The sequence below is a fragment of the Taudactylus pleione genome, unplaced genomic scaffold, assembly GCF_031769625.1.
Source record: "Taudactylus pleione unplaced genomic scaffold, aTauple2 ptg000116l, whole genome shotgun sequence".
Classification (NCBI taxonomy): Eukaryota; Metazoa; Chordata; class Amphibia; order Anura; family Myobatrachidae; genus Taudactylus; species Taudactylus pleione.
The window spans coordinates 24,994,292-25,018,906 of record NW_028284518.1 but is presented as its reverse complement, the minus strand read 5'-3'; the positions used below and the strand labels follow the sequence as shown (position 1 = coordinate 25,018,906).

The 24,615-nt window shown below is 47.0% G+C and overlaps 1 protein-coding gene across 2 annotated transcripts in view; it reads left to right on the top strand.

Annotated features, from left to right (window-relative positions):
• Positions 1–24,615, top strand: part of RELCH (RAB11 binding and LisH domain, coiled-coil and HEAT repeat containing) — a 200,066-nt gene that overhangs the window by 126,867 nt on the left and 48,584 nt on the right. For both annotated transcript variants that reach the window (XM_088471744.1, XM_088471745.1), the window contains exons 23-25: positions 6,989–7,071; positions 14,371–14,434; positions 23,820–23,958. In XM_088471744.1, the coding sequence (XP_088327870.1) occupies positions 6,989–7,071; positions 14,371–14,434; positions 23,820–23,958 (286 nt within the window). The remainder of the gene's footprint in view (positions 1–6,988; positions 7,072–14,370; positions 14,435–23,819; positions 23,959–24,615) is intronic.

Genomic DNA, 24,615 nt, shown 5'->3' with positions numbered 1-24,615 from the left:
TCTGTTTTTTTCAATGTTTTTTCTATATTGTTCTGGCTTTTTCTTTCCCCTTAATCATTACCTCTACAGTGATTGTGTGCATGCGCTTTTACATGCTCCTACAAATAACATATCACGGGTGTGGCGTAGATGACTTACCCTTTTTGCACATGAGCCTTCGGCGTGCGCATGATCTCGGCTCTTTGACATACCTGTAGATATTTTTGGGCTCTTTGCCCCTGACTGGTTGGCCACCCCTGCTCTATATCTTCACTTATACTATAATGCAGTTATGTTGAATGAACCAAGAAGTTTGTGAGTACCCGATATAGGAATACTTTTCTCTTCGTCTCCTTGTCTAATCTACACCTTGGTGCACCACCCTGTACAATACTATTTGCCAAACATATATACAAATAGGAGGGAAGAACAATTATAAAAGCACAGTATACTTTGTGTTCTATCTGTATTGTATTTGTCATTTGAATTCAGAATGCACTGTGGCTTGTCAAGAGATGACTAGACAAAATCATTTGTTAATTACCATTTACAAAGCAGGTTGCCAGATAGCAATGCATTGCCGGGAGATGCGAAATGTGAACATGCCTTAATTAATATCTATATGCTACGTACTTATTGTTTCATTGTGTATGTGTGAAGATTAATAGTCTGAAAATAAAGATGCATTTCCGGCAACATGTTGATTAGAAAGCCAAGGTTTATGGAAGATATTTTTGCATATCTTCTAATAGTTGCTTCTTCAAAAATTAAAATAGGCCAAGATGAATCCATTTAACTGTATGTGCACTAGTGATATGATTAGTGGTATCTCTTACAATATGGGCAAATGTCTTCTACGATTCAGTGGATGTATAGATTTCAGTTGCTCTTATCTTTATTTGTTTTTCTTTTAAGCTAATGTGCCAAAATATTAGTACTGTGCTGTTTTGTACACAGTTGAGTCACATTATTATGACCACCAGCTAATAACCAGAGTAACCGTCGTGTGCGGCACGGACAGCAGCTAGACTGGCTGGCAGTGACTCAATAAGGTGCTGGTAGGTTGGCACAGGTATCTGGAGCCATGCTGACTGCAGTGCATCCCACAGCTGCTGGAGGGTGCGTGGTGGAGTATCCGTAGAGCGAACACAATGATCGAGGTGGTCCCACAGATGCTCAATTGGGTTCAAGTCCGGGGAATTAGGGGACCAGGGAAGTACTTGGAAGTCTTGGTCGTGCTCGTCCAACCACTGTCGGACATTTCTAGCCGTGTGACATGTCGCATTGTCTTGCTGGAAGATACCATCCGCCTCAGGGAAGACAGTCAGAATGTATGGGTGTTCATGCTCTGCGAGGATGGATTCATAACCAAATCAGTTGAAGGTGCCTTCCACATGGATGAGTGAGCCCAGAAAATGCCATGAAAACATTCCCCAGATCATAACGCTGCCACCACCAGCTTGTGTTCTTCCAGCAATGGTTGCAGGGTGTTTGTTCTCCGATGTTTCTCGCCTAACACACCAACATCCATCCGTTAGATGAAGCAGAAAACGTGACTCATCAGACAAGGCAACCATTCTCATCAGCAGAGGTCCAATTCCGATTCAGTTGTGAAAATTGAAGCCTTTTCAAATATACCTTTGTTAGCATAGGTACAGTGATCATATGTTTGCTTCGGAGCCCTTGTTTTAGACACACGTCTGGTGGCTCCCAGGTTCATATTGATGGTGAGCTGCTCCCTGTAGTGTGTCGATCGGCCCTCATGCACCTTCGTAACTGACGTTTACCTCTCACATCATTGGCACGTGGTGCTGCGCAGTTTCTACGTCGGTTATTCTCAATGGTGCAGTCATGATACACTTTCACCACAGCAGCATGTGAACAGTTCACAAACTGCGTTGTTTCAGAAATACTGCCACCCTTGTCCCGAAAGCCAATAATCATCCCTTTTTGCAACTCTGATAAATCGCCCAATTTAACCCATGACAGCAATGAGTGACTTGTGCAATATGCCGTCTGCACACACCTTATATACCCGCCAAGCCAGCGCATAGCACGTGACGTACTTCATGGGCTGCGCGCTGCTGTCAAATGTAGAAGGTGGACATAATAATATGACTAAACTACAGTATGTATTTTCTTAAATGTGTTTTTTTTTAAAATGCTCAGCATTTAAATCTATGTACATATTTTTTTTGGTTCAAATAAGTGTTCAAATAGGATCTCTTGTCTCACAGATGAAAAAGTAGTAAGACCAGTCTGTAAATGTATTTTGCATCTATGTGACAGAAAATGTATGTTTGCCACTTTAAAATGCCTGCAGAGAGGGATTTGTGCGCAGAGGGGAACCAACTGGAAACTGCAGGCTCTCGTAAGGCTTCTAATTGGTTCCGCCACCACATCCGTTTCCATGTTTCTTCTGTAGCTGTGAGACTTTTTTTTTTTTTTTTACTTTTTATGGTTTGTAATCTGTGATGCAATTTTAACTTTAGCTTTGTAAGACCTGACTATTAGATATGTTTACATTAAGTAAATAACGTGTTGTAGTAATAGTTCAGTACAATCAGTGATGGACTATACTTTAGTGCTTGTCTCCACATTTTATCATTTATTACTAATTTACCCTGGCACAGGTGACTGCCTCTGGTAGAATGTTCTAGGTGAAGTATTTGTAAAAGCGCCTTTTTATGTGGGAAAGCTGTAGGTACTTTCTTAAACTGTCATATTTGGAATGTTTTAGTCTGTGAAATGCCTGAGGCCAAGGCACTTCCTTGTGATGGGGTGTAAACAATGAAATGTACAGAGCTAAACATGTACACTTCAAGAGTTTATATGCATACACTACAATTACATAATTTACTAGCATGCGTTTCCTAGATAGATTACTCTATCCAAAAGGTTTGTATCAATAACACATGCTACATAAACAACATTTAAATCATTGGAATATGTTGTTTAAAGTTAAAATTACTTAAATGTTAGGATATTTTGATGTCTATAAGGGTTCCCATCTAAAACCTATGCTGGGTACATACTGTATTACTGTATAAATAGCTGACAAACTATATACAGGTCGAGTCTCCCATATCCAAAATGCTTGGGACCAGGGGAATTTTGGATAACGGAATATTCCGTAGTTTGGAATAAGTACATACCATAATGAAATAGCTTGGGAATGGGACCCCAAAATACACACAGAATGCATTTATGTGTTATATACACCTTATACACACAGCCTGCAGGTCATTTTATACAATATATTCAATAATTTTGTGGCTCAAACAAAGTTTGTGTACAGAAATGAAATTAATTTATGTTTCATATACACACAGCCTGAAGGTAATTTTATACAATATTATTAATAATTTGCGCCTTAGGCAAAGTTTGTGTACATTGAACCATCAAAAATCAAAGGTTTCATTATCTCAGTCATGGCAAAAATATTTCGGAATATTCCGTATTTTGGAATATTTAGATATGGGAGACTCAACATGTATCGTATTGTGCTTTTGGGGGTGTGTACACAGGATACATCTGTGAACAATGTCGTGCAGATATACTGTATTGCATCAGCCGTGCAGCACAGCAGATACAATATATCTGATAGATATATTGTGCATACTGCCTGTGTGTATGTGTGACCGACCATGGGACCAGGAACTGCGGACAATGACACAACTAGGCGGGCAAACTTAAATGCCCGTTTTGTTATAATGTCTGGCCAGACATATTGAACAGCCGACTGGTATAGTATGTTTACCAAATCGGTCGCTCGGTCAGCAGACTGACGGACAGCTGGCCACTGCATTATGCAGTCCATTTTTTTAAAATCATAAATATTTTAAAGATCATGTTTGGATAGAGACAAAAATGAAGGATGGCACTTTGCCTGCTGACAAACTTGGAAAATTGTTTTTACACCCTTTGCTCTTTCACATATTGGTTCTCTCAAAATGTGTGTACATTTCAGAATTAACTAGCAGAAAAGCTATTTAATACCCTCCCAGCCATTGTTTTTTCCCCATTTTTTCCCCATTGTGAGTTATTACTTGATAGTTTTCAATGTGAAAGGAGGAACTCTTATCAATAAATTAATGAAGATATATGCTAGCCTATATAGGGTGTTATGCAATGCCTTACTGTTCTGTCCAGGTCTTCAAGATTTGGGCTACAAATGTTGCTGTGTGCACCAGATATGGCTATGCAGGAATAAAGTCATGCAGCAATCGAATTTTACACTGGCTCCCCTTCAGAACCCAATGCAGGGTTCTTACACTCACTTACAAAGCCCTCACCCATTCCTCTCCCATTTACATCTCTGACCTTATCTCCCTTCACTCTCCCGCCCGCCCTCTTCACTCAACAAATGCACGCCGCCTCTCCTGCCAACTGATTGCTTCCTCCCTCTCTCGTCTGCAAGATTTTGCCTGTGCTGCTCCCTACCTTTTGTAACTCTCTCCCTCTCCCCATCAGACTCTCCACCTCTCAACAAATCTTCAAACGGGCTCTCAAGACCCACTACTTCATCAAAGCCTTCCAGATCTCATCCTAACTGGCTAGATGCTCCTTCCTCTCTTTCTACTCCATCTGTTACACCTGTGTGTCTGCCCCTCCTCATTAGAATGTAAGCTCTCACAAGCAGGGCCCTCTACCCTCTTGTGCTTCTCCTTACTTATTCTTTCATCTGTTCCTTACTCCCCACTAGGGCACCTAACACTTAAGCCCTGTTGCTTATATGAGAGTTATGATCGCTAATGCCGTAATGTTATAAAAACCTTGTCCTGCATTGTATTGTATTGTACTGCAAGTCAGTGGTTTCTTGTTTATTTATATACTATGTAAGGCGCTGCAGAACAGAACACCTGTGGCGCCATATAGAAGGTGGTAATATTATCTCTGATCGTCCACAAAATTTTTTTATTAGAGTTCCAATTTGTCCCCATGTTCATTTGGTTATAATTTCAACTCCTAGTGCATTCAGTTTAACTGAAGTAGTGTAATGTAATATGGGGTTGGGTATGAAATGCAGACGGCTGGGAAGACGTCTGACTAAATCCTGAGGTCGCAAGTCCGAATGCTCGAAATCCCGACTGGGGCTGGTAGGTACTCTAACCCTCCCCTCTCCCCCCTCTAACCCTAACCTTCCTTTAGTGGTGCCTAACCCTAACCTCCCCCCCGGGGGTGCCTATCCCTAACCTCCCCCTGGGGGGTGCCTAAACTCCCCGCACCCTAAACCTAACCCTCCCGGGGTGGTGCCTAACCTCCCCCAGGGGTGCCTAAACCTAACCCTCCCGTGGTGGTGCCTAACCCTAAGTCCCCCCGGGGGTCCCTAAACCTAACCCTCCACCCCCCCGCCCCGGGCTACACTGCTCTGCTTACCTTCGTTTAGGAAGCAGTCTGTCTAGATTTCGGCGTCGGGATTTCGACGCCTGTCTTTAGTCCCGCGTCGATATTTAGATAGACTGTATCCCGTAATATGATAGTTCTTAAAATTATGAGGCTGCCTCTCCTACATTTGTAGATGGGATTGTGATGTGTACTAAGCTCTTGCCCATTTTGATTATGGTAACAGCTGGATACATTTTGCATAATGTACATTATCTACACTGTTGTCTTCCCTTCTCTAATTTTCAATTTTTTTAATTCTTATCCTCAAGTTCTATTCCTCCTCCTCCAAAAGTCCACTTCTGTCTGTTTTAAGTTTCTCCTGTTCTTCCAAAACAGTTCCCCTGTGTTAAGTAGCTATCCTCCTATGTGGGGGGTACATTTCACATGTGACAGTTTTCTCAGTCTATAACACGCCAACCAAGATAGACTATGGGGGGAATTTAATAAGCTGTGGTAATTTACAGCTGGCTAATTGATCCCACAGGAATATTCAGTTAGCAACGAAGGCAGCCTGCAGTTAATAGGGATTTTTTTTCCCAGATAAACAGCCTATTTTCAGGTGCCGTGACCATGTTAACACACAGTTCCGGGAACTTATCTCGAATTCTATCGGCCGGATTTAATTAGCCGTGTTTAATTAATCTGCCTGGGCTATTCAATTAGAGCCTGCAGCATCCCGCGATCTGCAGTTAATACGAATTTCAGTTCGAGCTGGAGAAAGCTCGAACAGAAATCTGCATTAAATGCCTTGATCGTGGGTGCTGTAAATGTGTTAACCCATAGCTCCGGGAACTTATCCTGGATCCTATGCAATAACGCCATTAGCGGGTAATTTAGCGCGCAAGGAAAAGGGGATGTAATTGAATAGCCCCGGGCGTTAAAGCGATGTGTGTGTGAACGACATAGATCAAACCTATCAGGTTGGCCCTGCAGCATTTATTTTGCAGATATATCTGTACGTAGAGCAGCCGATTGGTAAGTGTGTATAGGTTACCAAATCATCCGCTCAGTCTGGTAAGTGTGTACCCAGCATAAATGCTCACAACTGATGACAGCTGTATGTCATATGCTAATGACATGGGAACTGGAAGCCTAAACCACTAATTGGGTCAGGATTCATTATAATTCATCCAAGGTCTTTTTGATTCCCAGTTGGGAATATAGAATATGGATTCCCAATGCTCTGTCATTTAGCAGTCTGCTATAAATTCACATTGATACATCAGCCAATCAGTATTGCTGCTTTCTCATGCACCCTTTTTTTCACCTACTGTACACATCAGCTATTTGCATAGAATAGTTGTCCTTGAGGTGTGTGTGTATAATAGTCTTTTTTTTTTTTTTTTTTAATTGTGTATTTCTTCTCTAGTCTCTAATAATACTATATCATATTACAGATCAATGTTGAAAGTTAAATGTGAGTTGGTTTTATTTTGTATTTTTTTTATCTTGTGTTCAAGTTATTTTTTCTATCTTCTCTATATATAGCCTGAAAGTATTCGCTTCTAACCTCTGCATTTTGCATTTCTCCCCTTTCTCTCACTCTATTGTCATTCTGCCCCCGTGACACTGCTCATGCTCCTGTACACACCGTGGCTCTCCATTTGCTTGGACCTATCAGCTTTTGGTAAAAGGGGTGAATGAGACTTTGGTAGCACAGAGAGTTGTCCCTGCCCTTATCACTCTCTCCAGCGATCCGGAAATGTAAGTTTCCACCAAGCTGCTTTCTGCACTAAGCATCCTAATTTGTTGGAAATGACCATCAGTTTATATGTATTTTCCTTACTTACCTACCATAAAGGTTACTTTTTTATATATATATATATTATACAGCATTCATTTTATAACTTTATTAATACTTTTGCAAGCTTTCCATAATGTTCCAACACTTTTTTTTTTTTTGTTTAGACTGTTTTAAACTGGTGGAGTATTTCTTACACACATGCTTAATAATTTCACTTGCCCATTTGTGCAGAATAAGTGGTGTAGTTTGTTTTGCTACTTCTACACCTGTATAGTAAAACAAGAGATATGGTAAGAACTTACCTTTGTTATCTCTGTTTCTACGAAGTCCATAGGATCCACAGGGTTGACCTTGGGGTATAGCTGGATCTGGATCCACGGGCACCACGCAGTTAAAGCTTTGCTGCTCCCAGGATGCACTTGGGTCCGTCCTCCTCTATACCCCGCCCCGGCCACAGGCACCTCAGTTGGTAAGCAGCTAAGGCCGGAGGAGGAGACTAAACAGAGAGAAGGAAGACTGGAACAAACAAGAAACCATACTCACAGAAATGGGAGACGGAAAACCGGTGACCAGCCACACAGCCCATTTGAAGCCAGGTGCGTCAGGGCGGGCGCCCTGTGGACCCTATGGACTTCGTATAAACAGAGATAACAAAGGTAAGTTCTTACCATATCTCTTGTTTTCTACTTCAGGGTCCATAGGGGGTCCACAGGGTTGACCTTGGGGATGTCCCAAAGCAGTTCAACTAAGGGCGGGGACGCTCCTGTGCTGAAAGGAGTACCCGGCGCCCAAAGGATGCATCCTGAGAGGCGAAAGTGTCAAACGCATAAAACCTCAAAAACGTCTGAATTGAAGACCAAGTAGCCGCCTTACACAGCTGAACAGCGGAGGCGCCACGTCTAGCAGCCCAAGAGGGACCCACAGAACGAGTGGAATGAGCCTTAACGGAGGCTGGCACAGGTAAACCCTCCTGCGCATAAGCCTCACAAATAACTGAACGAAGCCAACGGGCTAACGTTTGCTTGTTGGCAGGCCAACCCCTCTTGTGAAAACCGAAGAGGACAAACAAAGAATCCGACTTCCTAACCGAAGCAGTCCGGTCCACATAGATTCTAAGTGCCCGGACCACATCCAAGGAAGCCTCACCAGCAGAAAGATCAGGTGACTGAAAAGCTGGCACAACAAGTTCCTGATTAATGTGGAACTTTGAAACCACTTTGGGCAAAAACTCAGGACGCGTGCGGAGCACTGCCCTGTCCTGGTGAAAAATCAGAAAAGGAGGGCGACAGGAAAGCGCCCCCAATTCTGAAACCCTCCTGGCCGAAGCAATTGCCAGGAGAAAAATGGTCTTAAACGTCAGCCACTTGAGCTCCACCGACTCAAGCGGCTCAAAAGGAGGACCCTGCAAGACCCGCAGCACCACCGCCAAGTCCCACGGAGCCACCGGAGGCACGAAGGGAGGCTGGATCCTGAGAACACAAGGTGTGAACGTCTGGCAGTGTAGCAATCCGTCGCTGAAACCACACGGACAAAGCAGACACATGAACCTTCAGAGAGGCCAGGCGTAAGCCGAGGTCCAAACCCGATTGAAGAAATTCCAAGATTCTGGAAACCCGAAACACCTGCGGATCATAGTTTCTGGATTCACACCACTGAAAATAAGTGCGCCACACCCTGTGGTAAATCCGCGCGGAAGCAGGCTTGCGTGCCCTAAGCATGGTACCAATCACCGAACTGGAGAAACCCCTAGACCTCAAGACGGCTGTCTCAAGAGCCACGCCGTCAAAGACAGCCGACCCAGATCCGGGTAAAGGCAGGGCCCTTGAGACAACAGGTCCCGACGCTGAGGAAGAAGGTACGGAGCGTCGATGGAGAGGCACCTCAGATCGGAGTACCAAGGACGTCTGGGCCACGCCGGAGCCACCAGCACGAGTGTGCCGCCGTCCTGCTTGAATTTCCGCAGAACCCGAGGAAGTAAGGATATCTGAGGAAACAGATACGCCAGGTGAAACGTCCATTTCACCGACAGAGCGTCTACCAGACAGGCGCCTGCGTCTCTTGTCCTTGACCGGTAAACGGGCAACTTGTGATTGTGACGGGAGGCCATCAAGTCCAGCTCCGGCAGCCCCCACCTGTCCACGAGTAGCTGAAACACCTCTGGGTGAAGCGACCATTCCCCGGGATGCACGTCGTGACGGCTGAGGAAGTCCGCCTCCCAATTGAGGACTCCGGGAATGAAGACTGCCGAGATCGCTGGAACGTGACACTCCGCCCAAGCAAGAATGCGAGACACCTCCGACATTGCTGCCCGACTGCGAGTTCCCCCTTGGTGGTTGATGTACGCCACCGTGGTGGCGTTGTCGGACTGCACCTGAACCGCCCTTCCGTGAAGAGCGGGGCCGGACGACTGCAGGGCCCTGTACACAGCCCGCAGTTCCAGGATGTTGATGGGGAGAAGTGCTTCTTCCGCGGACCAACGACCCTGAAGCGATAATGAGCCGGCCACTGCCCCCCAACCCCGAAGACTGGCATCCGTCGTGAGCAGGACCCAGTCCGGGATCCAAAAGGGGCGCCCCTCGACCAGATGCGCCGTCTGAAGCCACCAAGCCAAAGACTGCCGAACCTCCGGGGACAACACCAGCATCTGAGAGCGAATCCGGTGAGGTAACCCGTTCCATTCCGATAGAATCAGCCCCTGCAGGGCCCGGGAATGGAACTGGGCAAATTCCACCATGTCGAAAGTCGACACCATGGACCCCAGAACTCTCATAGCTGAATGGACCGACAGGCGGCAACTGCTCAGGCAACTGTGTATCCGCAGCTGCAGGGAGGAGACCTTCTCTGGAGTCAGGAAAATCCGCTGCTGACGAGAATCCAGCAGGGCTCCCAAATGAACCATCCGCTGTGATGGAATCAGGGAGGACTTCTTCCAGTTTATCAACCACCCGTGTGCTTGAAGACAAGCAATGGTCAGGTGGAGATGTCGAAGAAGCACCTCCGGGGAGCTCGCCAGCAGCAGAAGATCGTCCAGGTATGGCAACAGACGTAGACCCTGACCCCGAAGGTGGGCAGCCATAACCGCCATCACCTTGGTGAACACCCTCGGAGCCGTGGAAAGGCCAAAAGGCAACGCCCGAAATTGGTAGTGATGGTTCAGGATAGCAAACCTCAGATACCGCTGATGTGCCGGTGCTATGGGCACATGGAGATAGGCGTCCTGGATATCGAGGGGGGACCATATAATCCCTGGGTTCCATCGCCAGAATGATGGAACGTAACGTTTCCATCCTGAACCTGGGAACTCTGAGGTATCTGTTCAGAGACTTCAAATTCAGGATAGGGTGATGAGAACCATTGGGTTTCTGTACCAGAAACAGAGTAGAATAGTACCCCGTCCCGCGCTGAGACTGCGGAACGGGAACAATGACCCCTGCTTCTAGCAAGGATTCTATAGCTACCTGAATCTGACCAGCTTTGGTCTTGTCCAGAGAAGGACTCGTACAGAAAAACTGGTGGGGCGGCCTGAACCGAAAAGACAGGGCGTACCCCTGAGAGACTACTTCTCAAACCCAGGCATCCGTGGTGGTATTGTGCCAACACTGGGCGAATTGGAGAAGTCGGCCTCCCACTCTGGGGTCCCCCAGAGAGAGGCCCGTCCCATCAGGCAGCAGGCTTATCCTCCTGCTTGGAAGAAGGGCGCCGAGCACTCCATGCCTGCTTCTTGGGCTTGGGTGCGGCCTTGGTCGCCGAATGTCTCGGGAAGGACTGGCCCTTGCTCTTACCCTGAACCCGAAAGGACCGAAAGGCAGAGCTCCTCACTTTAGCCGGCGCAGAGGCCGAAGGGAGAAAAGCCGACTTGGACTTAGCCAAAGTATCCACTATTTTGTCCAAATCCGGACCAAATAGTAAATCACCATTAAAAGGCAAGGCCTCCAGACCCTTTTTTGAATCTGCATCAGCCCTCCAGGACCTCAGCCACAGGGAGCGCCGAGCAGACACCGCTGCAGCCGACACCCTAGAAATGAGCAGGCTGGCATCCAAAGACGCTTCCCCAATATAGGAAGCTGCATCCCGCATCTGTCCCACTAACGCTCTCTGGATATCCGGAGCCTCATCAGGAAAGGTATCCTCCAAGGCATTGGCCCATGCCTCAATGGCTTTAGCCACCCAGGAGATAGCCATGGACGGGCGAGCCACCGCCCCGGAAAGAGAATAAATGGACTTTAAACAAGTCTCCACCTTCCTGTCCGTGGGATCCTTCAAAGAGGAGATAGACGGCAATGGCAGCGTCGCGCTTTTGATCAAGCGGGTAACGTGGGAATCCACCGCAGGCGGAGTTTCCCATTTCCTGCAATGAGCTTCAGGAAAAGGATAGTTCGCCGCCAACCTCTTCTGTGGATGGAACCTCTTACTAGGTAACTGCCAGGCCGCCGCCATATGATCCGATAATTGATCAGACAGGGGGAACACAGTTGAAGTCACCTTGGCCTTTTTAAAATTAGGAAACTTTGACCTAGGAGCCGGCGCATCATCCTCAACATGTAGGATAGCCCGCACCGCCCTAACTAAGGCTGGAACATTAATGGAGGACTTAGCTTCCACCTCCTGCCCCATGACATCAGAGTCAGAGTCCTCACGGATTTCTCCATCATCTGAGGACACTTCCGAGTCCGACAACTGCGCAGCTAGTGAACTCACAACCGGACGTTTAGACACCCTTGGTGGCACATCACCTTGCAACATGGACTGAAACGCCGAGGATGAAGCCGCCAGATTCTGTACGGAGCTGGATAGAACATCCACCCAAGGCGGAGGAGCCGTCGGAGCAAAACTCTGCAAAGGCACTACAGACTGACGCGTCCCTGGGGAAGACTGCACATACACAGGCAGTCCCGAGTAAGGACCCACAGTCTGGGCCCCGGGGGGAGACCGCAACATTTGTGGAACCCCCGGGGAATGGGGGATGGTGGGCTGCGGCAACGCCCTAGAAGGGACCGCTGATGGGACCGATAACCGGTCCGCAATAGACGCCAGCACATGTGAAAACATCGCCCAAGGAGGGTCCTGTGATACAGGGGGGTTGGAGGGGCCCGGTACCAGCTGGCACCGCCCGCACAGACCATCCTGAGATAAGTCCTCCCCATCAACTCCAGCAGCACAACGTCTGCAGGAAAATAGCACAGGAGCCACAGAGCGCTCAGTCTCCTCATCAGATACCGTAAATCACAAGAAATAGGTATCACCAGAGGAATTACGGTTTTAACACCCGCGCACTCACCAGTATGCGACACAACAGCCCAGATATGGTACTGTGTAGCACCCAACAGTATGTGACTGACCCCACAAATACGTGTTTTATATAAGTGAGGGTATCAGAAAAACGCCCTTCCCCCACACACCTGCCGGGCCGTAGGAGAAGGAAAGGGATAGTTATAAGCTGACAGCAAGGAGAATAAGTCACAGACAGGCAGCACTAGCAATAGTCACATACAATGCAGAAAAGTTAGTACTCACTGCACCTTCCGCTACAATCAACCGCCCAGATTCAGTGTCTGGGAGGGCTATAGCGCTGTGTACACTGTCCTTTAGCAGGGGAGAGGTACACAGGGGGACCGGTCCACTTGATACCGCCTGGGAGTCTGCGATGTGCCAGTAAAGATGGCCGCCGGAGACCTCAGAGGAGGAGTGGCCGTAAGATAAGAGCAGCTCAGCGACGCCAGACTCCTAGTTGAAAGGCGCGCTGAGCTGAGGGGAGGAGCCGCTAGACAGGGAAGGCTGCCTCCCCTGGCTAGCAATTAACCCCCGGGTTGCCGGTCCCGCTACCAGCCTGATACCCTGGTGGTCTAGCGGACACGCAGGGTATTCCTCTGTCCCCAGAGACCGGAGGCTTCTGACTGCATACAAAGTATCCGCGGGCCGCCGCACGTGGCGACCCGCGGCTTACCTGATCCCCGTCGCGTCCGGCAGCAGTCAAGGGAGTCCCCAGAGCCCGGCTAGTACAGGCTCTGGGGTCCCGCCGCGATCCCCAGAGCTTTACTGGCGTCGCGGCGCCAGCAGGGAGAAGGAGCGGCAGCGTGGACGTCCTAAAGGACAGTCTGATGCTGCCGCTCTAACAGTGTAAAAAAGTAGAAAAAAATAAAAAATTTCTCTTTTAAAATAAAGCTATGGGGCTGCTCCTGCAGCCCCACTGCGACAGGGTGACCCGACTCCGGCCGGGCACCAACTAAAACTGAGGTGCCTGTGGCCGGGGCGGGGTATAGAGGAGGACGGACCCAAGTGCATTCTGGGAGCAGCAAAGCTTTAACTGCGTGGTGCCCGTGGATCCAGATCCAGCTATACCCCAAGGTCAACCCTGTGGACCCCCTATGGACCCTGAAGTAGAAATTATATTTTTTTTAAAAATGGGCAAGCTTAGAGTCTGCCGATCCACAGTCACAGCTACCCGTAATCTAATATTTAATTTATCTCCCTTTTATTTATTGCATCTAAGAAGTGTTTAGCTGACTATAAATACGAATTTGGTACCTTTAAAATTGCTATATGAATGTGTAAGTAAGATAGGTACCAAATACTGATTTATCTTTACATATTTATCTATTATTTTCTTTTGGAACTGAAGTAGCTAGGATCACTAGGACAGAGTGCAAATTTTAGATTATTTTATTTGCGTTTTGGCCCTGGTTCTGAGTTGCGCACACTGCCACAGTTGAGCGATTATTTGCAACTGGGCATGTGCAAAAATTTCTTAAAACCCCTACGGAACATGTGCTACACAGTGTGGGTTGTGATGGCGTCAGACGGTATCAGAAATGGCGCGGAAAAGCGATGGGTGTTCCTGTGTCGTAACTGGGAGGTGGCTACTGGTGCATGTAAAAATCGTCCATTCAGAGGGCATGTTATTTGATTGTCACGGGCGTCTCAGTGAAAGTGTCTGCGTTCCCAAATGCACAGCCACACCCATAGGAGGTCAGAGTGAGACTGGGAACTGCACCATACCATAGAATGGGTAAAGCTGACTTTGGTTGGTTAAAGCGGACTCTCTGATGAATGTGTGGATAAAGCAAGTTGTTCCAGCCCTTGTTATCTAGTCCAGTGACCCAGAAGTGCCAGTTCCAATGACGTAATTAAATTCTTCTGTATTTAGGCTTTCTGTGACCCTTTAATAGCTGGAAGTTAAAATGTAATTTTAAAATAGGTACTCTTTTCTGATTGTTGTGCTGTATTTACATGCAAATGTTCAATTGTCTCATTTATTGCAGATCTGTAAGAATTGCCACAATCCCAGCTTTTGGCACTATCATGGAGACTGTTACCCAGAGAGAGGTGAGAATGTTTTGTTATGTGCACATGATGTGAAATTCTAGAACATTTAAAATGGTTGACAGGTGCACACAAATGTAAAAAATAATAAAAGGAGGAAATACACTAGGTTATTTCCCCCTTCATTATTATTATTACTAGTAAAGGGACCGGGCATATGCGGATTCCCCTCAGCCTGCCTGCTGCTCTGCTACACCCTTCTCTGTGCCCCCCACCCCCATACTTACCCCTTTCCGTTAAAGCGCAGTCATCCAGCTAACGGCAGACCTTACAGTATTATATAGATTATTTTTTTATTTATATGGTCCCATCAAGTGTCCACAATGCTGTACAATAGTACGAACAAACAATACAATATAAAAAGGTTCAACCAGACCATACATGAGCAAAATACAAACTGTGAGATAATGGAGACCAATAACGTTCCTGGCAGGGCCGTAGCTAGGGTAGTGCGGCCGGTGCCATCGCACAGGGCAACACAGGTCAGGGGGAACTGTTTGGGCCTGTCAAATTTCTGTTTATTACCATTCTCACTTGTAGCTTCCTCTTATTTCATCCCCAGCATCTCCTGGCCACCCCTATCTCTCCTCTGGCCCTTCCCCATGAGGCCATTCCCCTTTATTGGGTGTATTATGTTCCTTTGAAAAATGAGGGGGGCGCCAATGCTCTTTCTGGCACAGGGCACCAAAAAGTCTAGTTACGGCTCTGGTTCCTGGATTATATATTCATACTTAACTTGTGCTACCTACTTTAATTAGATTTCCCAACCTTGGCAATGTGTTGACCAGTGCTTCCCAAACTCTGGGCCTGATTCTGACACGCTCGCGAGCGGGTCGATGGTGCCCAAGTGCGCATGCGCACGACGGAGGCGGCTCTGTCGTGCACATGCGTGAGACCCGAATAAAGACGGCCAAGCTGTCGTTATGGGTCTCGCACCAAAGGGGGCGTGCTGTCGATGTTGATTGACAGCTCGCCCCCTTTGGTGGGCGTGCCAGGGGCGTGGCTGCCCAGACGGAGGCGTTCCCATGGGAACGCCTACCGTCTGGATCCGGCCCCACTGACATCACTAGTGATGTCAGTGGGAGTGCTTTTGGCTCTGATAGAGCCAAAAGCACTCCAGGGCTTGCGGCAGCGAGACCCTACCGAAGGGTCTCGTCGCAAGCCCGATGGACGCGATGGTCTTGGCCATCGCGACCATCACCCACAGCTATGCGAGCGGCCAGTAGGCCGCTCCAAAAAGGAGCAGGGACGATGGTGTGCACTGCGCATGCGCACAACGGCGGGAGCTCCGTCGTGCGCATGCGCCAGGCGTGACGAGCGAAGGACTTTCCTTCGCTCGTTGTGTCTGATCAAAGGGGGCGTGCTGTCGATGTTGATTGACAGCACGCCCCCTTCGGTGGGCGTGCCTCCCAGACGGGGCGTTCCCAAGGGACCGCCTACCGTCAGAAGCCGGCCCACTGACATCACTAGTGATGTCAGTGGGAGTGATTTTGGCTCTGATAGAGCCAAAATCACTCCGGGCCTTGCGGTTGAGAAACTCAACCGCAGGCTCCGGCTCGCAGTGGCGATGGTCGCGATGGTCAAGACCATCGTGGCCATCAACCTGCACGTTCGTATAGGCTGTGGGTGGTGACCCACAGCTATACGAGCGTCCAGGAGGACGCTCCATAATTATGGAGGACGGCCCTGATTCAGAGCGAGCGCTCTGTCAGAGCGTCCGGCTCTGAATCAGGGCCTCTGTCCTCAAGCACCCTATCAGTACAGATTTTAAGGATATTAATGCTTTAAAGCACAGGTGACTTAATTAGTACCTGTGTCAGTTTAATTTTTATTTTTTTTTTTATAACAAGTTTATTTGTAGATTTTACAGAAGTAAAATAATACAACTATACATAATCAAATAAAGAGTTATATGAAATATTCAGATCGACAAAACAATATATCATATGTTAGCACATATATCAACAATCCAATCTAATTAGAATAGATCATATAGAGCAATACAAAATATTGAAAAAATATACATGGAAGGCAGAACTACGTAGGGGGTAGAGAGAGGAAAAAGAAAGAGAAGGAAAGAAGGGGAAAAATATGTTGGGGGGGACATGGGAGTTAAAGAGGAGACAGAGTCCAGATTTAAACAGATAATAGGTGAATTATGATCATTAAAGTAGTAGGTTCGAAAAGCCTGAGGGTAGGGATCCATGTGGTGTGGTGTTATTATAAAGAAACCAGTCATCCCAAACTATAAGAAACTTTTGGGAGGTGTTATGGAGATGAGCTGAAATTTTTTCCTTGGCCGCCACATGCCAGATTTTATTTATAAGTTGTTGGCGAGGAGGAGGGTTGATATCTTTCCAGTGCCTTGCAACTAAACATCGAGCTGCGTTTAAGATATGTCAAGAAAGCTTATCAGCATGTGGATTGAGGCCCTCGAGTGGACAGCCAAGGAGAAAAGACCAGGGAGATTTAGTCAGTGGTATTTTTAGTATTTCCGAAAGGAGGACAGCAACCTCATCCCAAAATTGGGCTATTTTAGGACATGACCACCATATGTGAATGTAGGTGCCTGCCTCACCGCAATCTCTCCAGCAACGATCAGATGCTAGGTGATACATTCTATGCAGGCGGGTAGGTACCAGGTACCATCTGTAGTATATCTTGTAGGCGTTTTCCTTTATTAAGGTGGAAATAGAAGATTTGGATACCCTCTCCCGCACCACAGACCATGTGCCCTCATCCGGTGGGCTCCCCAGATCCTTTTCCCACTGAAGTTCATGGCCAGGTGTATCTGGTAAATTAACATTCAATAAAAGATTATAGATGACAGATATAATACCTTTCATGAGAGGATTGCGGAGACATAAAGACTCATAAGGTGTTAAAGATCTAACAATTGAATTAATGGGAAAAGAGTTAATAAAGTGACGTATTTGAATATAAGAAAAAGTATTAATAGAAGATATATTACATTTATTCTGTAGGGAATCCAGAGGAGCGCATCCATCCAACTCACAAACATCAGATACCACCCTGACCCCACCTTTAATCCATGAAGAAAAAACGGGCAAGGTTGAAACCTGGGGAGAATGCTGGGTTCGACCATATAGGGGTAATGGGGGATGGGTAGGTGGTGGTGTTAAAATGGGATTTACAGTAATCCCATATAGAGCATGTAAAGGAGATAACCGGGTGTAAGCGAGCAGATTGGGGTCTATCAGGTGAAGCCAAGCCTATAATTGTAGATATGGAGGAGACATTACACAACTTAGTTTCAATTTCCACCCAGCGGGGTATTTGATATAATGTAAACCAGGCTATTGCCTGACTTAAATGGGTAGCATAGTAATAAAGGTTAATATCTGGAAATCCATTTCCCCCATTAGTGGTGGGACGACAAAGAGGAAACTAATGCGGGGAGGTTTGGATTTCCATACGAATTGGACAAACCACCTGTGTAATTGCAATAAAGTTGATTTGGGAACAGCAACAGGGAGGGTGTGGAAGAGGTAGAGTAATCTAGGAATAAGGGCCCTCATTCAGAGCCGGACGCTCTGAGCAGAGCGCACGCTCTGAATGAGGGCCGTCCTCCATAATTATGGAGCGTCCTCCTGGACGCTCGTATAGCTGTGGGTCACCACCCACAGCCTATACGAGCGTGCAGGTTGATGGCCGCGATGGTCTTGACCATCGCGACCATCGCCACTGCAAGCCGGAGCCTGCGGTTGAGTTTCTCAACCGCAAGGCCCGGAGTGATTTTGGCTCTATCAGAGCCAAAATCACTCCCACTGACATCACTAGTGATGTCAGTGGGCCGGCTTCTGACGGTAGGCGATCCCTTGGGAACGCCCCTGTCTGGGAGGCACGCCCACCAAAGGGGGCGTGCTGTCAATCAACATCGACAGCACGCCCCCTTTGATCAGACACAACGAGCGAAGGAAAGTCCTTCGCTCGTCGCGTCTGGCGCATGCGCACGACGGAGCTCCCGCCGTCGCGCGCATGCGCAGTGCACACCATCGACCCACTTGCGAGCGGACAGCCGCTCGCGAGTGGGTCTGAATCAGGCCCTAGGTTCATCTTGACTGCTACTATCCTGCCCAACAAGGAAATTATTAGATCACGCCATCGAAGAAGGTCCAATTTAATTTTTTTAAGCATAGGGGGAAAATTTGCAGAGTATAAAGTGTCGTAACTGTTTGTTATGTAGACTCCTAAATATTTAATTTTAGAGGGGCGCCAGGAAAAGTTATAATTGTGACGCAGGAGATCCAAGGCCCTATGTGTTATATTAAGTGCAAGAGACTCAGTTTTAGAAAAGTTGACCGTATAGCCTGAAAGCGAGCCGTAGTCAGTCAAAACTTGAAAAAGTTTCGAGAGAGATGTATGAGGAGAGGTTAGGGTTAGGAGTACGTCATTAGCGAAAAGAGATATTTTGTATTCAGACTTTCCAAGTGACGCACCCCTAATATCCGAGTGAAGGCGTATTTGCGCTGCAAGGGGTTCAATGACAAGGGCAAAGATCACAGGCGACAAAGGGCACCCCTGTCTAGTGCCATTAGTTATACGAAAAGGTGACGAGAGAAGACCATTGACCTGGCCCTATATTCTACCCCTAGCTGAAGGGGTAGAATATAGGGCCAGGTTGCCCTGGAGAAAATTACCACCCAAGCCGAAGGCCCTCAAAGTTTGAAACATGAAGGGCCAGCAGATCCGGTCAAAGGCCTTCTCAGCGTCCAGGGAGAGCACCAGGGCTGGGGTTCGAGTAGAATTGATAGCGTGAATGAGACTAACAAATCGCCTAGTGTTGTCTCTGGCTTGCCTCCCTGATACAAAGCTAACATGATCGTTATGGACCACGTCAGGCAGCACTGAATTCAGGCGGTTGGCAAGTATCTTTGCATAAATCTTGACATCGGTGTTCAACAGCGAGATGGGTCTGTAATGAGCACAACTCAGTCAGTTTAATTTAACAATCTATGGCCAAGCATGGATAGCATTAAAATCTGCACTTTTAGGGTGCCTTGAAAAACATGTCTGGAAAACCCTGGTGTAGACCATAAATAAAGTGTGATGGTGCACCTGGTGAGATGCTTACTGCCATCTAAGGAGAAAAGGACTCGACGTTTATTAATTAATTGATTCTCAAGCTCAGCCCTCACGTTTTTCCAATAAGTCATGTTATAGGATTTCTGTCTGTGGAAGCAAGTGGGATAATTACTGACCCAGCAAAATAGATTAACTCACCTGTGCATGATTACAAAAATCATCAAAACATGACCTGTTCGTGGTACTTGAGAACCCCTGCTTTATATGATGGATAGCAGCGCCGATAATGATAATATAATATGGGCCCCTGTCATTTAACACCCAACCCCACATTAATATATAATGATACCACTAAACCCCATAACACCCTTTAATACATATCCCCCCTTGTCCTTTCAGAATAGCCAGGAACTGCACTGGCAAATTGTTCACTTTGATTGTGTATTTATCAGTGAATAGTGGCAAATATATGAAAGTTTCCTAGGGTGCCTGATGCAACAAACATGGAAGAGATGTTGCATCTTACATTAAGATATTGTCAGTACTTGAGTACTGAAGTGGTGTTCACATCCTGAAGCTCAGGCTGTGTGAATGGCTGGCAATCTGATGTGCCAGTGACTCTTTTGTGTAATTTTGTATAGATGTGGCTGGCAATCAGAAGTACAAGTAGCCTTCTAGATGACAATCAGGATCTCTCAGTGGTCGTGAACTTCTCCATCATGCTTTCTTAGGGGAGGAGGATCTGTGCTTTTAACTACACTCATGCCTGTGTAGCAAATGCTAATGACACCATAACCTGTGTGCCATTTAATTCATCCCCAACACTCTGGTGCTCACCCGGCATTGATGGCTCTGACTGTGCAGCTTGCGCTCTTCGGCAGGATAGTGCATTTACCAAATGTAGCTTGTTGGAGAACTAGGCATGTGACAATGAGATAATGATACAACTAAATCGGAGTACGTTATTAATATTAATCCTCAATTACCCTATGCCCTGGGAAAAGTGGGCAAAAAAGATCAGTTGCTGACTGTGTTGGAGTTCACTGGAGACAAAGGTACTGTAGGATGAGAATCAAGAGGTGGTGGGCTCTGCCTGTGAGAGATTAAAGTCTAGTGGGTTCGGGGGTTTGAGAGGTGAAATGGGAAGAGAAGTGGAGGGACAGGACAGAAGATGTGATTTTAGAGTGTGAGGAGGGCTGGTAGGTTTATTTCAGGGCAAGCTTGAATGCAGTCCGGTGGACATTCTGATGGAACGGGAAAGCGAGTCTGTGAACTCTATGGGACTTTGGCCCTCATTCAGAGCCGTACGCTCTGAGCAGAGCGCACGCTCTGAATGAGGGCCGGGCTCCATGAAAATGGAGCGTCCTCCTGGACGCTCGTATAGCTGTGGGTCACCACCCACAGGCTATACGAGTGTGCATTGTGATGGCCGCGATGGTCGTGACCATCGAAATTGCGAGCCGGAGCCTGCGGTTGAGGTTTTCAACCGCAAGCTCCGGAGTGATTTTGGCTCTATCAGAGCCAAAATCACTCCCACTGACATCACTGGTGATGTCAGTGGGCCGGCTTTTGACGGGAGGCGTTCCCGTGGGAACGCCCCCGTCAGGGAGGCACGCCCCCGGCACGCCCACCAAAGGGGGCGTGCTGTCAATCAACATTGACAGCACGCCCCCTTTGATCGGACACAACGAGCGAAGGACTTTCCTTCGCTCGTCGCGTCTGGCGCATGCGCACGACGGAGCTCCCTCCGTCGTGCGCATGCTCAGTCCATAACATCGACCCACTTGCGAGCGGACAGCCACTCCCGAGTGGGTCTGAATCAGGCCCTTTATAGAGATTATTCAAATTCTTTTGGTGACACTTTTTGTCAGTGACTGCTAGAAGGGCATTGCTTTCTGTTTCACAGAACTGGTGCAAAGGAAATATGTGGTTTCCATAGCAACAAGTCAGATTGTGACATATTTACAGTGCAATTTAGAAAATGAAAGCAAACCTCCAATATATGTAACACAACCTTATTCTTTTGTTCTGGTTCTTAAAAGGGAATCCCTACAGCTCATTTTCCGTTAAACCAAATGAAATGATGTCTGAAATGCTCTAGAAAGTCCCATGAAAGGTCCAACAGATACTATTGTTATCAGTTACTAGCCAGCAACCATGCTGTGTCAATATTTGAAAAGAAGGTATTAGCTTATGCTGCCTTTATTAATGACACATGTCTGCTGTTCTATACTTTCCTGTTGTTCAGTACACTGATCTTCCCACATCATAAAGATGCCACTAGTCTTATACTGGGTACACACTGGCAGATTTAATTGACAGAATTGATCGGCCAATATATCGGGTGCCCGTTGGCCAGTGTGTACCAGCTATATGTCTGTAAATGACATCGTTCACAGACATATCGCCTCAGCTGTGCTGCACAGCTGATGCCCAATAGATCTGCATATATATTGGGGCATTGTGCTGTGTGTATGGTCAACATACCGCCCGTACACTTGCAGCCATGGGGAAGGGGGCGCTACACGCCCCCAGCTAGCGGGACCCATCCCCTCCAACACAGAGATGATGGTTGTTCAGTATGTATGAACAACCATCATCTGCAGATCACCCGATCTGCAGATATGTGTTTAGTATGTACCCAGCTTTAACACATATATGGTGATCATAAAGAGAACACCCCTCAGCAGATCTTCAAAATAGTCATCCATCACCTGCCAAACTGCACATAATTTGAGTTAATTGATTTACCAAACACTACTTACCATCCAGATATGTTCTAGTATATCTTATGGATGTAGCCATATACATATTATCTGTGCTGTTATTGTACCGTACTGTGGGCAGAGATGCAAGAATATACTGTAGGGGAAAAGGCAGGGAAAGGTTTTCAGGGAAAGAGACGACAACTAGACAAGTTACATTGCGATAAATTGGTTATTAAATGCAGGTGTTTGGGGTACTGTATGTAGTAGTGTAAATGAAGGATGAGAGGGGGCCAGGAAAAAGAAAGATGAAGTGGAAAAAGGAGTTAGAAAAGCAGCTGCTCCTACCTGACATGGGCAATGGGTCATAAGAATTTGTTGTGCCCATCACACACACAAGCTGTGTCGCCGGGTGTCTTATATGTGAGCATGTGTTTCACAAGGAGAAAAGGGAATTTTCCAGTTAAGAACGAATTCTAGATCAGGTTTCAGTTTTTTGTTATGACTACAGCTATGTACAGGTTATTAATGACTTCTTCATGACATGAAAGATCATTAGTCAAATATGTAGAAGCATATAATATACTTTTCATCTAGGTTATGGGAGAAAAAAAAGCTTCAGTAGCCATTACAAGAGCAAAACCAAGGACTCCTCTTACATAAGAAGTAGGGGAGGCAATCGGGAAGCCAACTGCCTGTATACCGGCAGCCGGCTTCCCGACTGTCTTATCCCGGCAAGGGTGAAATGCCGGGCGTCTAGATGTAGACGCCCGCATTTCCCCGACGTCGGGAGACCGGCGCCCGGCATCACGATCGTAGTGATGCCGGGCGCCGCGGGGGGGAGAGGGTTAGGTTTAGTGCTCCCGGGGGGGACTTAGGCTTAGGCACCCCCTCCGGGAGGGTTAGGGTTAGGCTAGGGGGAGGGAGGGTTAGGATTAGGCACCCCCGGGGGGGACTTAGGTTTAGGCAGCGGGGAAGGGGGTGGTTAGGGTTAGGCACTTGGGGGGGAAGTTAGGTTAGGCACCCCTAAGGAGGGTTACGGGGGTTAGGTTAGTGGATACTTACCTATCCACGATCGGGATTTCCAGCGCTGTCGGGCTTCCGCTGCGTCGCACTCTGCTCCTGTCGGGCTGCCGCTGACGGGAATCGAACCTCATACCAATTCCAGAAGTAGATATTCCTCAGCAGTACATTGTTAGAGATTGTTGGAGCTGATAAATCTATTTTGATGTAATTATTTTACTTTTCTTTTGTATATCAATGTCAGATGTATTCTTTTCAAAATCTAATTTGGAGGCTGTATATTGTATCTTCTTGCCAAATTCAACCACCTGTAAACCGCCCCCACCTTTGTGTATATGTCAATGTACTGTACGAGGGATATTAATGTCCATGCTTGTTTCTGATTCTATATACTCTGAACCACACACACTCCTCTTGTTTCAGCTTTGCCCTCTTCCGGTTCGTGTAAGCTCCCTTACGGCAAGGTCCTCCCTACTCTTTGTTTTTATATCTGCATTTATATGGTCTACCTTATATGTCTCTGTATTATGTATATCCTGCTTTCTCCAATGTCCAGCACTTCAGGGCACAATGACGATGATAATAATAATTGTGTGACAATGCTTGTATCACAGTTATTAGAAAGAGTGAAAATGCAGCTGGCTTCATTCCTTGAAGACCCCCAATATCAAGATCAGCATTCCTTGCAGATTGAACTAATCAGAACATTTGGAAGAGTTGGACCTAATGCAGAGCCAAGGTTCAGAGATGAATGTGAGTGACCATTCTACATCAGAGATGGGGAACCTCAGGCCCGGGGGTCGTATAACCCCCGGAATCATTTGGTCTGGCCCTCTGAGCTTTTTTCTGCTAGCCTCATCTGGCTAGCAGGGTGCCTAGAATAGCACCCTTCAGCCAAAATCTATGCAGCAGTGCCACCAGGAGCGTCCTTAGGACACTTTAGATGGTCATACCGCCGCCCTTACAGCTCCTGGAGCATCCTCAGGATGCTCCGGGTATAACTGTAATCACCGGCGATTGTGGCCCTGCCTCTGTGTGACATAACATGGAGGGGGCATGGCCTGCACCACGCCCGCAAATAAGATTATATATATATCAAACTGGCCCTCGGCAGAAAAAAGGTTCCCCACCCCTGCACTACATTGTCAGTCATGTTTAGCGTCTCATTGGGAATTACTGTACTTAAAGCTTATTCCCTGTGTTCAGAACCACAGCACCATGGGTAAAGTTATTTTGATCCATGCACATTATCAATAGACTGTACACTTATTGCTTCTGTAAACCCCAATTCAGCTAGAAACCAGAGAAGACCTAGCATTAATTAAACCTACAGGAGTAGAATGTACAGGATAGATTAAATAGTGAAGCATAACATGATCTCTCCCTGTCTGCATTGTTCTGTCAGTTTCA